The following is a 15,000-nucleotide window of genomic DNA, read 5'->3' as shown; positions in this document are numbered from 1 at the left end:
CGCTGAAAGTAAGGTTTGAAAGATGTAGCAGGAGGAAAACCTCGCAGCTGCACTATGAAAGAGCTGTTAGAGAGGGTGGACAGTCAGATGGAAGAATGAGAATATGAACGGAGGTACCATTAACTCTTAAAAATATACAGCATGAGAATTTAATACAGTAAACGAAGTTCTAATTCATAACGGAATATAAATTCTTACTTCAAATGTTTATGGCATCTGTAAGAATAAATGATTAGATGATTTGAAAATCTAAAGAATAAAAAAGGGAAATATTAGTAAGAGGTAAATTTTGCGAATTAGATGCCATAAAAAAATTAACATTTTTGGATTTCTCTCTCAATTCCCTATAACCTCCTTTCTTTAGAGGGGCGTGGCTATCACTCCCTTACATTTGAGGCTCACGTTTGAGAGTTGTTTCTATAACCAGGCATGAACCAGAAAGGGAAAACGTATTTTCTTCTTATGAATGTCATGGCAATACTATTAAATGTCTGTCTGTATGGTGTTTTTACGTCGAGAGTTAACTTCTGTCACCAGAAATACACATCTCTCACTCTTCAATGGAATGGCCGAGAATCGAACCGGCGACCACCGAGGTGGGAAGGAAACACCATACCAACCACGCTACTGAGGCGCTTCAATACTATTAAATGTACTGTAACATCATCACAAGAATTGCGATTGAATAAATGGAGTTACTCAAGATAAAATGTCTGAAAAGAGTTTATAGCTACAATTCAAAAGTAAATTTCAATTTTACCTTCAATTTAACCTGTAACTTTGACCTATGAGTAAGATTTAAAAAAAAAACTTGAACTCGTATGGACCGGGCTATTGAGTCTTGCGGCTTATTTTTTTTTATTTTTTATTCTTTTATTTATTTTTTTTTACAAAACTACTTCAAGAGGAAAGTTTTGCTTAAAGGACTTACAAAGGAAGTCGGTTGGGTAAGAAGTAATGGAAATTTGCAAGCCAATTGAAAGAATAATGAATACTCTCAAATCTGGTATGCAAAGATAATATGTCCATGAAAGATGGAGCCAAATATGGCAGAAATAAACTGTTGGAACTAATAGAGAGAGAGAGAGAGAGAGAGAGAGAGAGAGAGAGAGAGAGAGAGAGAGAGGCAAATAAATGTCCAAAGTAATGAAAATGAATAATACCATTCTTCTGTTATACTCAGAGAGAGACTGACTGACAGACAGACGAACGAACAAAGAGAGAGAGAGAGAGAGAGGTTAAAAAAAGTTAAAAAAAGTTAAAAAAATACAGTTCAGAACGAAGGAATGAGATGCAGAAAGGAAATAAACGGGGCGAACGAGATAGCGGACGTGAAGTCAAGAACAAAAAGAGAAGAAAAAAAAAACTAGTAATCAGAAAACTCAAAATTCTCGAAAGGCAGACATGAGAGAAAAGAATCAATTCGATTTAAAGAAAAAAAAAACCAAAATGTCAACAGCAAAAGGCGAAGAAGTATGTAATTACACCAGAGAATGAAAGTAACCGGACAAGCAATGTTTGTAATCAAGAAGAGAATGTCGGGAATCAAGCAACGGAGGCAAGCAAGCAAGCAAGCAACCCAGAAGTGAGTGGAAAAAACAGCTAAACAAGAATAGTGTTGAAATGGGAAATGATGACGAAAGGAACAAGAGTGGTCAAGCAAAGTGTGCAATTATATAATTAATCAAGCAAGAAACTTGAGTAATTAAGCAAAATAATTCGCGTAATCAAGTGGTCAAGCAAAGGACTTGAGTCATCAAGCAAAGAAACTTGAGTGATCAAACAAAAACTTTGAGTAATACTTGAGTAATCAAGCAAGGGATTTGAGTAATAAGCAAAAATATTGATTAATAGAGCAAGAAACTTGAGTAATCAAGCAAGGGACTTGGGTAATCAAGCAAGAAACTTGAATAATCAAGAATAACTTAATCAATCAAGCAATGGACTTGAATAATCAAGCAAGGGACTTGAGTAATAAAGCAAGAAACTTGAGTAATCAAGAAAGGAACTCAAGTAATCAAGCAAAAATCTTGAGTAATCAAGCAAGGAATTCAAGTAACCAAGCAAGAACTGACGATTTTGAATAAGGAATAAGAAAAACAAGTAAAAAAGAGAATGACTGAATAAACAAAAGCAAAGCAACTAAACAGCTAAGCAAGCAAGGAAATAACCGAAAACAAAGAATAAATGAAAAAATGAAGGCGGAGAGATGAAGTTAACAATACTTAAAATGAATAAAAAATATTGCAATTGATAAAATGTCTATAGGCCTATAAAATCCATCACTATTATCTATTTATTTGTCGTAGCATCTGCCGTTTATTACCGCAGGTGTCCAAAGAGCACTGTTCCCAATACGAACACGAAGGTAAATCAAGCATCTATATTAGCAAGAACCGAAATACAATGACCTAGAACGAGTTACAGGTACCAGAATAATATTATAGGAAAAAAAAAAGAAGTCTGGAATCTTGACTGAGCAAGCAACTGCGTCATCGTCTTACTGCCCCACCTGACAACTTTTTTTATATTTTTTAGACTTTGTCTCTCTTAACCTTTTGTTTCGCAATCACAGAAGATATTGAAGGAGACTGAGACTCTTCTCGTATGTCATTTGCTTCCTGCCATGTTCAGAGCTCGTCTTGCCTCTGGGCACATTCTCATGCGCGCTATCACAGGCACATTTTTATTATCGTCTCCCCCGAGGCATTTTCTTGACACGCTTCTTCTTGAGCCTGCCTATCTTGGGTCTAAAGCAATTGTTATCAGAGGAGTTTTGCACGTTTCTCTCCTCTCTCTCTCTCTCTCTCTCTCTCTCTCTCTCTCTCTCATACATGCTTCTTTTATAAGCTTCTTTTATAATATGCCTTCTTTATAATATGCCTTCTTTATCAATTGCCATTTGAGTTTAGACTATAGAGCAACTGATATCGGGGTTTCCCACGTATCACTGCATTCGTCTCTCTCTCTCTCTCTCTCTCTCTCTCTCTCTCTCTCTCGTACACATACGCACACTCACACGCTAACATGTACACATACGAACCCTCACACACACACACACTAACACGTCCACATAAGCGCACACGTACAAACATGCACACTTAAGCCTATCTTGAGTCTAGGGCAATCGTTAAAACGGAGGGTTTCACGTCAATCTCTCTCTCTCTCTCTCTCTCTCTCTCTCTCTCTCTCTCTCTTCAGTAACTACAACAATTAACCAGACCGTATAAAACGAAGCGATTCAAAAGCAATCTGCACAGATACATGGCTACCGACCTGACCAGCAGTGATGGGTGTTGGGTAAAACAGCCTCAATAAGGCAGAGTCGCCTCCATTCGTACAAAGGTCAGCTGCTGACACGGAGTGTGGACCTAAGAGAGAGAGAAAGAGAGAGAGAAAATTATATTACACCTCTGGAACATGCAATTCAGTCGTAGATAATGCAATCTGGAAAAGAAAGGCATGGCTGGGAAAATGGCATTCCATTACGTTCGAGCATAATGTAATTTTCGGTCAACGTATCATTTGTGCAATATATATATATATATATATATATATATATATATATATATATATATATATTATATATATATATAGAGAGAACGAGAGAGAGAGATGAGAGAGAGAGAAGAATGGAGAGAGAGAGAGAGAGAGAGATGAGATTTCTTCTTGTAGAAAGTCAGTATTTTACTAGGCATAATCATCCTGCCTACGATTTTTTATTAGTGAAATGTTTTGTAAGCCTACGTCAAGACCAAAAAGCCTGGTTTAGGCTTAAATTTGACGAAGAACTCGGGGAACTGCTTAAAAATAGAAATGTTTTGGCGCCCCCGTGTCTATTTTGAAGCCAGTAGGCAGAAGCATATATAGCTGTAGATATGAAGGTTTCAAGATATGCTTTTATCAGAAAAATAAAGCCTGTAATTTTGATGGTTTTCACCACAAAGTGCTTTGAAAGCATAAACAGCAGTTAGTGATATAGAAAGACTGACTGAAGTAAATCAATTCATCTATATCGACAGTTCAATAAATTTGTGGCAAACCTTAAAAAATCAATACTGGCCGGAAAGAACTTCAAAAGCCATACTCTGTAAGCTCCGTCTACATACATGTCTTCACCATCCACTACCTTGAGTCCACTACAGAGCTTTACTAACTTCTCTCCTACACTTTCCTTCATCAGTTTATTCCCCACTTATTAAAACGTCCTCGCAGTCAGAGGATGTCAGGAAAAAGAACCGTGAGAGGTAAACAATTTCAAATTTTTAGAATTTAGACCGATGCATCGTCAGCAAGGTACGTTTACGTTATGTCGCCACCGATACACACCAAACCGTCAAATCTGAGCGAGAACAGGAGAGTATGGGGCAGAAAATAGAATAAGCTCGAGAGAGATAAGGATGAGAGAGGTTCTCCTCTCTTTTCCTTATTTGGACTGGTGGCATCTTCATTCATTTGTTTGGTTTCATGTACAACTCGCATTCTTCTGTGGCAAGAGTTTGCCTCCAGTAGCCGTTACAAAATTTGGTTTGTTCTGTTCGCGTTGTGATGACGCCACTGATTGACCAACTTTATGAACGTGAAGTCGTCCACCACTCCAATGCTATAATAAATATTGTCTGTTTATATAGCTTAGCGGCAAAAATGATTAAAGTTTGAACAGAAAATATGTTCATTGACGCCGGCTCAAGTTAGAGACAGTTGCGGGATTCCTAGCTGCTTCTTCGAGCAATTTGCGGCTGAATTTTGTTCCGATCAGCCAATGTTCTTCTCTATTGGTGCAGAAACTGAAGTCCGATGTTCTGCACGTTCCTCAGCGTGATAGTACAAAAGCACGGACGTATGCTACAACAATTTGCCATCACTGATGGCTCAAAGATGCCAGAAATCTTCAGATGTCACGCCCCGAAACACCGCTATAAATATTGTCGTGAACATGATACGTAGATGACATATAATGTCACGTACAGCGCTTCCTTTATTTGTTTATCGCTGGCTACCGAACATAATTTTGCAATATTTTTAGCTATATATTTGCTTGCAGATGGAGCTTTCCAGAGAACAAATGGAAGGAAATGAGGTAAGTGTGGGAAATGATTATTTTATGAAAATAAATCGGTAACCAGTAAGGGAATAGTTTCAGATTTGGCCGCTAACTTTAAAACGACTACAAACGTGCACAAGTGGGAAAGGGGGATTTTAATCGTTGTTATTGCTATATAATCATCAACATCCCTTCTGGCTTTTTATACATTTTTTCATTCACTTTCCCTTCCCATTCGCTGCCGTTTAAACCAACTGTTTTTCTAAAGACGAAATTACAAGGCAATTAAGGTACACACATCAAACGCTCTGTCTACTCCATGAGATATTAGTCTGTCTTGTCTGTCTGTCTCTGATAACCAGCATCAGAAAAAAAATTCAACTATGAGTGGCTGTAATATATATTATATATAAATATATCTTAAATTTTAAATATATATATACACACACACACACACAGACACACGCACACACACACACACACACACATATATATATATATATATATATATATATATTTATATATATATCTATATATGTATATATAGTGTGTATGTATATGTATGTGAGAGAGAGAGAGAGAAGAGAGAATGTCTCTACCAATCTATCAATAGATATGTATATATATATATATATATATATATATATATATATATATTTGAAAAAAATTAAGGTAAAAAAAAAAAAAAACAGAAAGTCCAAACCTCATAAAGAAGTCTAACTCCTATCAATCAACCTCCCTCTCCCAACCCGCACGCCTCCCCCTAAGCACCACCACCTCAAAAAAATAAAAAAAATCTCAGAAGTTAAGAAAACCAATCGCAAAATCACAGTCAAACTCGTCATTGCAGTGAAATGGAATGTAGAAACTCGGCAAACCTGACAAGCGGTTCGGATTGATTCGTGATGCTAACTGAATCTGCAACAAGACCGATGCTCTAGATACCAGCATGATTTGATTTGGCGGAGTGGAAAACCGGACTGCGCATGCGCATAGACATAGGAATGTATGCATGTATATACATACAGAAGGAGAGAGAGAGCATACAATCATTATCATTATTTACTTATCTACTTGTTTATTGGTCTATCACAGTCATCCTGGGTGGTTTTTAAAGTGTGGGGTTCCGGGTTACATCCTGCCTCCTTAGGAGTCCATCACTTTTCTTACTATGTTCGCTGTTTCTAGGAGCACACTCTTCGGCACGAATTCTGGAGCTACTTCAGCATCTAGTTTTTCCAGGTTCCTTTTCAAGGATCTTGGGGCGAGTCGTGCCTAGTGTTCCTGTGTTTTTGGTTACAATTTTCTACTGGCGTATACCCCGTATTCCTTCTTATTTCTATTTTTTAAGGTTTCTTGATACTTCTTCTTCTTCAGTCTTCTTCTTCGTTTTTAGTTTTTTTATTCAATTATTAGTTATTATTATTATTATTTATTATTCGTTATTATTATTATTATTGATGAAGAAAACCACAATGGTGCAGATGTAAATACTATGTATTTAGAAATGCATATTTACATCTACACGATTGTTAATATCTTCACTAAATTATTATTATTATTCAAAACAGGAGATATGAACCCCACAGGCGCCACTGACTTAAGAGTTCAAGTTGCCAAGGAATATTGTGCTCATTTGAAAGAAGTAACAGAAAACAATAGGAAATAAAGAGATCAGTTATTAGAAAAAAAATTAAGTGTGTATCATTCCTGTAATATACTAATTTTCGTAAGTGTTGATTTTCTAATCATCTTCCCCACAGTTATCCCTACATGTAGGGGTCAGTTGCCAGATGTTCCTTCTCCTCCACTGCCTTCTATCAAAGGCATCATCCTCCACCAAACCTCTTCTCTCCATATCTTCCTTCACTTCATCTCGCCATCTAATTCTCTGCCTCCCTCTCGATCTTCTTCCTCTAACAGGTTCCTCCCAAGCTCTCTTCACTCTCTCCTCGTCATCCATCTTCAACGCATGCCCGTACCATCTCAATCGTGTGACACTCTTATCACCTCTGTAATCTTTACTTAAGCCTGCCCTTCTTCTTATTTCATCATTTTCCAATCTCTCAAGCAGCGATACTCCCATAATCCACCTCAGCATTCTCATCTCTTCTCAAGCTTTACTTCCTCTTTTCTTCTTAAGGGCCCCATACACTGAACGATTGTCTGAACGACTGTCTGTATCGTTCGTAAAAACATTGTGTATGGGCTTGTCTGAATGCAAAATGGGCGGAGTTTCGTGTCTGAACGATCTCAGCTGAAATCTATCACGACCAGGTTGCTGGCTTGCGACTTATGTCTGTCATACATAGGTCGTTCAATGTATGTGTTTGTCAGCCGATATAATGCTATCGCGCACGTCTCTTCTAGAGATGATGCCATGTCTTCCCGAGACAAATTCTTTGCCTAGACTGAAATCGGTGCGGAGATCGTTCGCACTGTCTGAATAGTGTGTGTGTGTGCGTGTGTGTGTGTGGATAACGACAATCGTTCAGACAGTCGTTCATATAATCGTTCAGTGTATGGGCCCCTTTAGAGCCCATGGTTCTGCTCCACACATAACACTAGTCGCATCACTGTCTTATATATCTTAGACTTTTAGAAGCGTGTTGACTTTCTAATGCCAGTGGCTAAACCTCTTGCGGCATAAATGTTTTCCCTTCGTGTCGTGTCATTCCAGTGTTTCTTAAATTTTCTCGTGCAGCGAACCCCTTTTATTAAAATTACTCATTTCCCTCTTGGGTTTAAAAGCGTTTTGTATAATATATAGTACTAAAATTGCTACTGAATTATTTATTAATGGCTTATTTTCAACATAAATGTTTACATTTGACTTAAAATAACTTTCACGACATTATTAATTTTGCAATTTTGCATACAAATTGAGCCACGTTTTGGCCTAAAATTTATCTGATACCGCGGACCACGCTTTAAGAAACAATGCATTAGACCATAGTTTCTCGCTGAAGTTCTAGCGGACGGAAAATAACTTTTTTATAGACGCATGTCTTCCTGGCTCTTTTATAAGAGTTATTAAAATCCAAGTATGTTACGCAAGTGGTAATTAAGTGCGTTAATTGGTGGGAATTTATGTGACGTTAGTGTAGAATATAAAATTTAGGCCGAAGCTTCGCCAAGCGCTGGTACCTTTGAGGTCATTCAGCGCTGAAATGGAAATTGACAGTAAAAAGGTTTGAAAGGTGTAACAGGAGGAAAACCTCAAAGTAGTTACACTATGAAACAATTGTTAGGAGACAGTGAAAAGTTAGATGGAAGCAAGAGAATATGAAAGGAGGTACAGTAAAAGGAATGAAAAGGGTTGCAGCTAGGGGCCGAAGGGACGCTGCGAGGAAACTTAAGTAATGCCTACAGTGCACAGCACGAAATACACTGACGGCACTAACCCCTTATACGGAGTTGAATGCCGACGGCAAAATCTCTAGCGGTAAATGTTCTTCCTGTAAGTGGTGTCATTTCTTTAGACAATATTTTTTTTCTTTTTTTTAGAATTCCAACGGACGGATAATAATATCGTTTATAACTAATGTCTTCCTGAATCCATTATAACACAGTTAATAATACTTAAGTATGTCATGCGCATGGCAATGAAGATTGTTAATTGGTGGGAATTTGTGTGACGTTAGAGTAGAATAGAATACTGTATATTATTATATGTAGAATTTAGGCCAAAGGCCAAGCGCTATAATAGATTCACATCAACTGTGCATCTGATGTCTAGGCCAGTCCCTTACGACGCTCCTGATTGGTTGTTAAGAAGCCAATCACACGGCTGGAAGCTCTCAGTCTCTCTCGAGTCTCGAGAGTTCACATAGGCAGGATGTATGCTCCACCTCTCCTGAGGAATATTTTTGAAAGACGTATCCCTCAGAACCTGTGAGGTCATTTAGCGCTGAAAAGAAAATTGGGAGTAAAAGGTTATATACAAAGGTGTAACAGGAGGAAAACCTCGCAGTTGCATTATGAAGCGATTGTTAGAGAAGGTGGAAAGTCAGATGGACGAATGAATATACGAGAAAGGAGGTACCGTAAATGGAATGAGAAAGTTACTGAACTTACCGGACATATATACGGACACAGAAACTCAAGGTGAGAAGACTAGGCAAAAGCATAAAATACTTTTTTTATCTTGCCAGTTTATATATTCCAAGAGCAAAGCGTCACCCTCTGAAGTTTCAACGTCTGCTTACAGTATATGAGTTCGGTAAGTTCAGTCAACAAAATGAATATACGTTCATAAAGTCAATATTCATTGCTCATTCCTGCTTCTAGAGAACCTCAGCCTAGAGGTATATAAGTGAAAATGGAGACAAACTTGAAGAACCCGTTAATAAACGACAAACTTTAAAATAAGTATTTGAGAAAAATACACTTAAAATAAGGGCAAACATAAAAAACCAAATTCTTGGCTGAATGATGACACCCACACGCGTTCGATGTGCTCAGGTTCGCGTAGTCAATTGATCTCTGTTACGTAACGCAGGTTTTACTGATATATGGTTATGTACTTCCTTACTGTGCGAATTTGATCTCCTGCTCGAACTGAAATGGTGATGATAACTCAAGTTGTGATGACACAGTAAATGCACATGGATGAAGTTCGGTAAAATGTTAGAATTTGAAAAAAAAAAAAAAAAAAGAAGAAGAAAGCAGTAAACGAATATGGATGGAGGTAAAGCGGAACTGTACAGCGTTGCCAAATCTGCTCATGAATCATCCTTACATCAAGCGGAAATTTTGATTACTCACGCTTGTTATTTATATTCTCTGCCTTTTCCGTATCAATTACGTCTTCAGTTTTCTAGAGCGGTGTCTCTACGTCTACTATCTACAGCATCTTCCGTTTCTAGGCATATAAGAGCCTAAAATCTCGATACACTCGAGATTCTAGGCATATAGGCCTAGGAGAGCTAGGCTTTGCAGACAGCTGCCTTGGAGAAGATGTTTTAGGCAATCACACAAGTAGTTAAGGAAAACACAGAATAAACCTCTAAATGCTAATGTCTGCAGCATCTCCCTTCCCCAGGACTGAACTGAATATAGAATTTACCCCAACGGCCAAGCGCTGGGACTTATGAGGAAATTGACAGAAAAAGGTTTGAACGGTGTAACTGGAGGAAAACCTCGCAATTACACTGTACATCAATTGTTAGAAGAGGGTGGAAAGGAAGATGGAAGAAAGAGAGGTGCAGTAAAAGGAATGAAAAGGGTTGCAGCTAGGGGCCGAAGGCAAGCTGCAAAGAACCTTAGGTTGCACTGACGGCACTAACTCTTTCCTAGGCCTAGTTGCAAAACATCTCTATTCAAAAGATTTTTTGGGCCTAGCACACACTTTTTTTATCAAATCTCCTAGCATCATCTGGCTAGACGAATATGATACATTCATTAATAAAAATAAGGCGTGATCAGACCTCCAGGTTACTCGAGATGAATGCAAGATTTTCTCATCGTTGTAAACATCACATTCCTAACTTTTAACGTAAATTAAAAAGTGTTAAAATCTACGGTCAAATAGATCCTTGTTTCACCAACGAGAAATAAAATAAATATGCTATATTTTATTATAAATATTTTTCTGTGCTGTTTAACATGAACATTATTTATTTCTTACATTTTCATCCTAATAAATAAATAATAAACATCCTATCCTACAATTCCTGTATCTTTAACTCAACTCGAAACATCATTTTCAGGCCTTTTTCTAGGTTCTTCCATAGACCTTTCCTAACACACCCTTCCAACGAGAACAACACAAACAAAAACAAAGTAGTTTGTAGGCTTACTCCCTGAGTAAGTGAAAATTACAACAGTTGCCATTCTTGGCATACACCGTGAAAGTGAATTATAAAAGCCACCGAAATATTATAGTCATAAAGACACCTGATGTCACCTTGACCCAGGAGTCTTGTTTGTTTGTTTGTTTGTATAGTGTTTTTACTTTGAGTGGAACCAGTGGTTATTCAGCAACGGGACCAACGGCTTGACGGGACTTCCGAACCAAGTCGAGAGTGAACTTCTATCACAAGAAATACACGTCTCAAACCTCAATGGAATGCCCGAGAATCGAACTCGCGGTCACCGAGGTGGCAGGACAAGACCAAATCGATCACGCCACTGAGGCTGTCGGTGACAAAGAATATATGGTGTGTTTGCTTGCATGTATACATGTGTTTATATAAATAAAAGCGAAATGCATGTATGGGCACAACATAAATGCCATCATTCAGCTTTTCTGATTTAAATTTCGATACAATTCAATTATGGAAAAAACCATTCTTATAAATGCTTAAAAATGAAGTTTTTTTTTTCCTACATATATACTTTAACGGAGACATTGACCAGCTACAACGTAAAACGAGACGCCAACTATAATGTTATCTTGAATATACAATATGTGAGTTTATTTTTTAAGTTAAGGTAAATAAATAGCTGTGCGTGGTAATTTGAACGCTTAAGAGTGTTTTTTTTTACTTTAATTAAGACTTGTCAAGACCTAAGTAAACAATAGCATGTGGGGCTGCCCCACCTCTTAGCTCTTATGCTCTTCATTTTCACCACTTCCTTTATTAAATCTCCTTATTAATACCCGGAACAAACAGCAAACAAGGGCACAATTACAGGTAAATCCTAAAAAAAAAAACGATAACCATATTTTAATGATAAAACATCATATAATTATATAATATATATATATTATATATTATCCTTATTAATTAATATATATATATTATACATATATATTATATACTATATATATTATATTATTATAAAGATAAATGCCACGAAGGATTCTAGGTACTAATCCCATTATAATCCCTATCTGTCATTATACGAACCTTCTTGTATTGTCTTTTCTCGTATTTATGTCGTATCTGCTCAGTAAAGGACTTTAAAGTCGAAAGATCTTGCAGACCTCCTTCGTTTATTTTTCCTTCGTGGCACTTAGTATCTTTTTATTTATGGATTTATCACGTTCCTAACTTTCGTGATTCAGTTATTACATACATATATTATATATATATATATATATATATATATATATATATAGTATATAGTATCTATAGTACATTATATATATATATATATATATATACATACATACATACATTTTAATATATATATATATATATATATATATATTTATATAATATATAAGCCATAAATTTCATACAAAATATAAATACACATTTCTATGAGAGAGACCACAACACAGACAGACCCGCTTACGTAAAACATTTTCTGAAAGGACGTTAAACTTTTAAATCACTCCCCCCCCCCCTCCCCCAACCCACAAGGTTCCTTTCTTCCTTTCATAGGGAAGGAAGAATGTAGACAAGGAGTGGTGGGGGGGGTGGGCCGGGGAGGAGGGAAGGAGAGAGAGCTATTGTTTTTCACGTCGGGAAATAATAGCAGATGTTACGGGAGGGTGATGATAGCGGTAATAGCATTACGAATATGTGCGCATGCGCTATTAGTCACACAGTGTTATTTTCACGTAAGGTAAAAACAAATGGGTTACTGGTGTAGTAATATAAATATATATATATATATATATATATATATATATATATATATATATGTATTATATATATGTGTGTGTGTGTGTGTGTGTGTGTGTGTGTGTGTGTGTGTATACTCAGAAAGAGGGACGAGAGAGAGTAATTTATTTTACTTATCAAAATAGTTTAAAACCCAGGCCACTGAGATTCTATGTAACATATAAACACATCTTACACACACACACACACACACAACACAGAGAGAGAGAGAGAGAGAGAGAGAGAGAGAGAGAGAGAGAGTTTAACTTGAAATTCTAGAGAGGCGCTAAAGTTGCTCTGACTCTTATGTGGACAAGGTATACTGTATAACTAGGAGAAAGGGAAGCTGTTATTAGCACTAACGTTCAAATGGCGAAGAGGAGGAAGAAGAAAAAGAGATGAATGGCGAAGATAAGATGTAAAAAGAAAAATAACAATAAAAAGAAAGAAAAATAACCAAGAGATCTTATAGACCGATAGTTTCCAAACATAATAGCGCCTTCTTATAATAGCTACAAGGAAAGAAAACTGACTGATAGCTTGACAAGACAATAGCAGGGTTATTATTTAAAGAAAGAAAAAAAATTCAAGCAAAAAGAGACCTTGGTGGCAGCACTAAGGTCAAAAGACAAAGTAGCTTGTCGCGTAGTAATAAGACGAGATGAAATCTAGAGGAAAAAACGAACCATCTTTTTTTTTCATCCTATTCACGAAGACCTTCGGAAGATAGTCAAAACTCGTTACGCCCAAAGAATCGCCTCTAACAAAGCGAAGTGAAAGTGAACTCGTCTCTCTCTCTCTCTCTCTCTCTCATTTACGGCAATCAGTCCTCTTGTACTAGACTCATGCTTCTATCATTCTCCCACTTACTGTTTTCTCGTAAAAATGCTTTATGATCAGACAGCTGCTACATGAAAATCAGTCTCTTCCTCACAGAAGTTCAACAACAACAACAATAATAACAACATTGATTACAACCAAGCATTCATAATAACGATGTTGGAATGTCGACAAACAAGTAGTACTAAAGTTCCATACTTTTCCCCCGCCAAACTGTAGAACGGTTAGTTCGACGAATAAAATCCTCTTCAGACAAGCGATGTGTTTCGTAACACTTCTTTCTTTCGCGCCTCAAGAAAGCAGAAGATGAAACATATTTCACGAAAGGGAAGAATCTTTAAAGTAAGTCAACCGTCAAAACAAAGACAAAGAAAATCTTTCACGTCAGACAAACAAAGAGAAGCTCCATTAACCGTCGTAGTAGTGGGGATTTGCCACTGAATCACACACACACAGATGCCGAATAATAGAGAATTGATTAACGAAGAATAATAGTATAGTACTATACATGATTACGAAGAGCAAGAACGTTTCCTTTGGTGGTTTCCCATGTCCAAAGGAGCTAAGAACCGGGCCAAACAAGCAAAGAATATAATGAAAATAAACGAAAGAGACTACTGCAGCAGACAGAGGCAAAGCCGAACTTAGTATACACAGCCGTATGCACTGGTTGGTAGCCTTGGGGTACGAAGTAATATCTAACAATAATAGACGGACCGGCAACCTCCCCACATGACGCCACTTCTAGCACGCAAACTTTCCTCTTCTTCCCCCTACCCCCTTCCCCCCTCATAGACACCTCCGCCTCCTTACCACCATACACCTCCACCCCACCTCCATCCATCAAGAGGCTCTGTTTGGTCGAGGATGGCGAGGACCCCATGATGTTAAGGGTTCCTTCGCTACTTATCTGATGGCTAAGGAGTCAAGATATTCTCATTTTGTTCTCCACTCGCCCCTGTCAGCAATCGTTAGATGGATCTCTCTCTCTCTCTCTCTCTCTCTCTCTCATTATATATTATATATATATATATAAATATATAGTGTATATAAACATATATACATATACATACATACATACATACATATATATATATATATATATATATATATATATATGTGTGTGTGTGTGTGTGTGTGTGTGTGTGTGTGTAATTGTAGTAGCCACAATGCCCTTTGAACTTCTTGAAATTCTTTGCACTTTTTTTTTCTTTATACGCTTGTCACTACAAAGCCTTGAGATCCAACTTTCAAAGATATATGAAGAAATCATGATGACCGATAGCCGGGAAACGAACCCGCGGTACCCTAATCACGGACGAGGTCGGCAAGGTGACCTCGTCGTGATTATGGTACCGCGGGTTTGTTTCCCCGCTACCGGACATCATGATTTCTTCATATTTCTTTGAAAGTTGGATCTCAAGGCTTTCGTGGTGACAAGCGGATAAAAAAAGGGAAAAAAGTTATGAATTTGAGAAGTTAAGAGGCCATTGTGGCTATGACAATTGTAATTATATATATATATATATATAATATATATATATATATATTAATATATAT

The 15,000-nt window shown here is 37.2% G+C and overlaps 1 protein-coding gene across 2 annotated transcripts in view; it reads right to left on the bottom strand.

The window, feature by feature from the left end:
* LOC135200059 (platelet-activating factor acetylhydrolase-like) overlaps nt 1-15,000 on the bottom strand; it is a 60,059-nt gene that overhangs the window by 15,748 nt on the left and 29,311 nt on the right. For both annotated transcript variants that reach the window (XM_064228320.1, XM_064228319.1), the window contains exon 2: nt 3,277-3,371. Coding sequence is in view for 1 of the 2 variants with exons in the window: in XM_064228319.1 (XP_064084389.1) it covers nt 3,277-3,371 (95 nt within the window). In the remaining variant the exon portion in view is untranslated. The remainder of the gene's footprint in view (nt 1-3,276; nt 3,372-15,000) is intronic.

The sequence above is a fragment of the Macrobrachium nipponense genome, chromosome 26 (assembly GCF_015104395.2).
Source record: "Macrobrachium nipponense isolate FS-2020 chromosome 26, ASM1510439v2, whole genome shotgun sequence".
NCBI lineage: Eukaryota > Metazoa > Arthropoda > Malacostraca > Decapoda > Palaemonidae > Macrobrachium > Macrobrachium nipponense.
The sequence above is the reverse complement of the archived record's forward strand: the minus strand, read 5'-3'. Positions and strand labels throughout refer to the sequence as shown.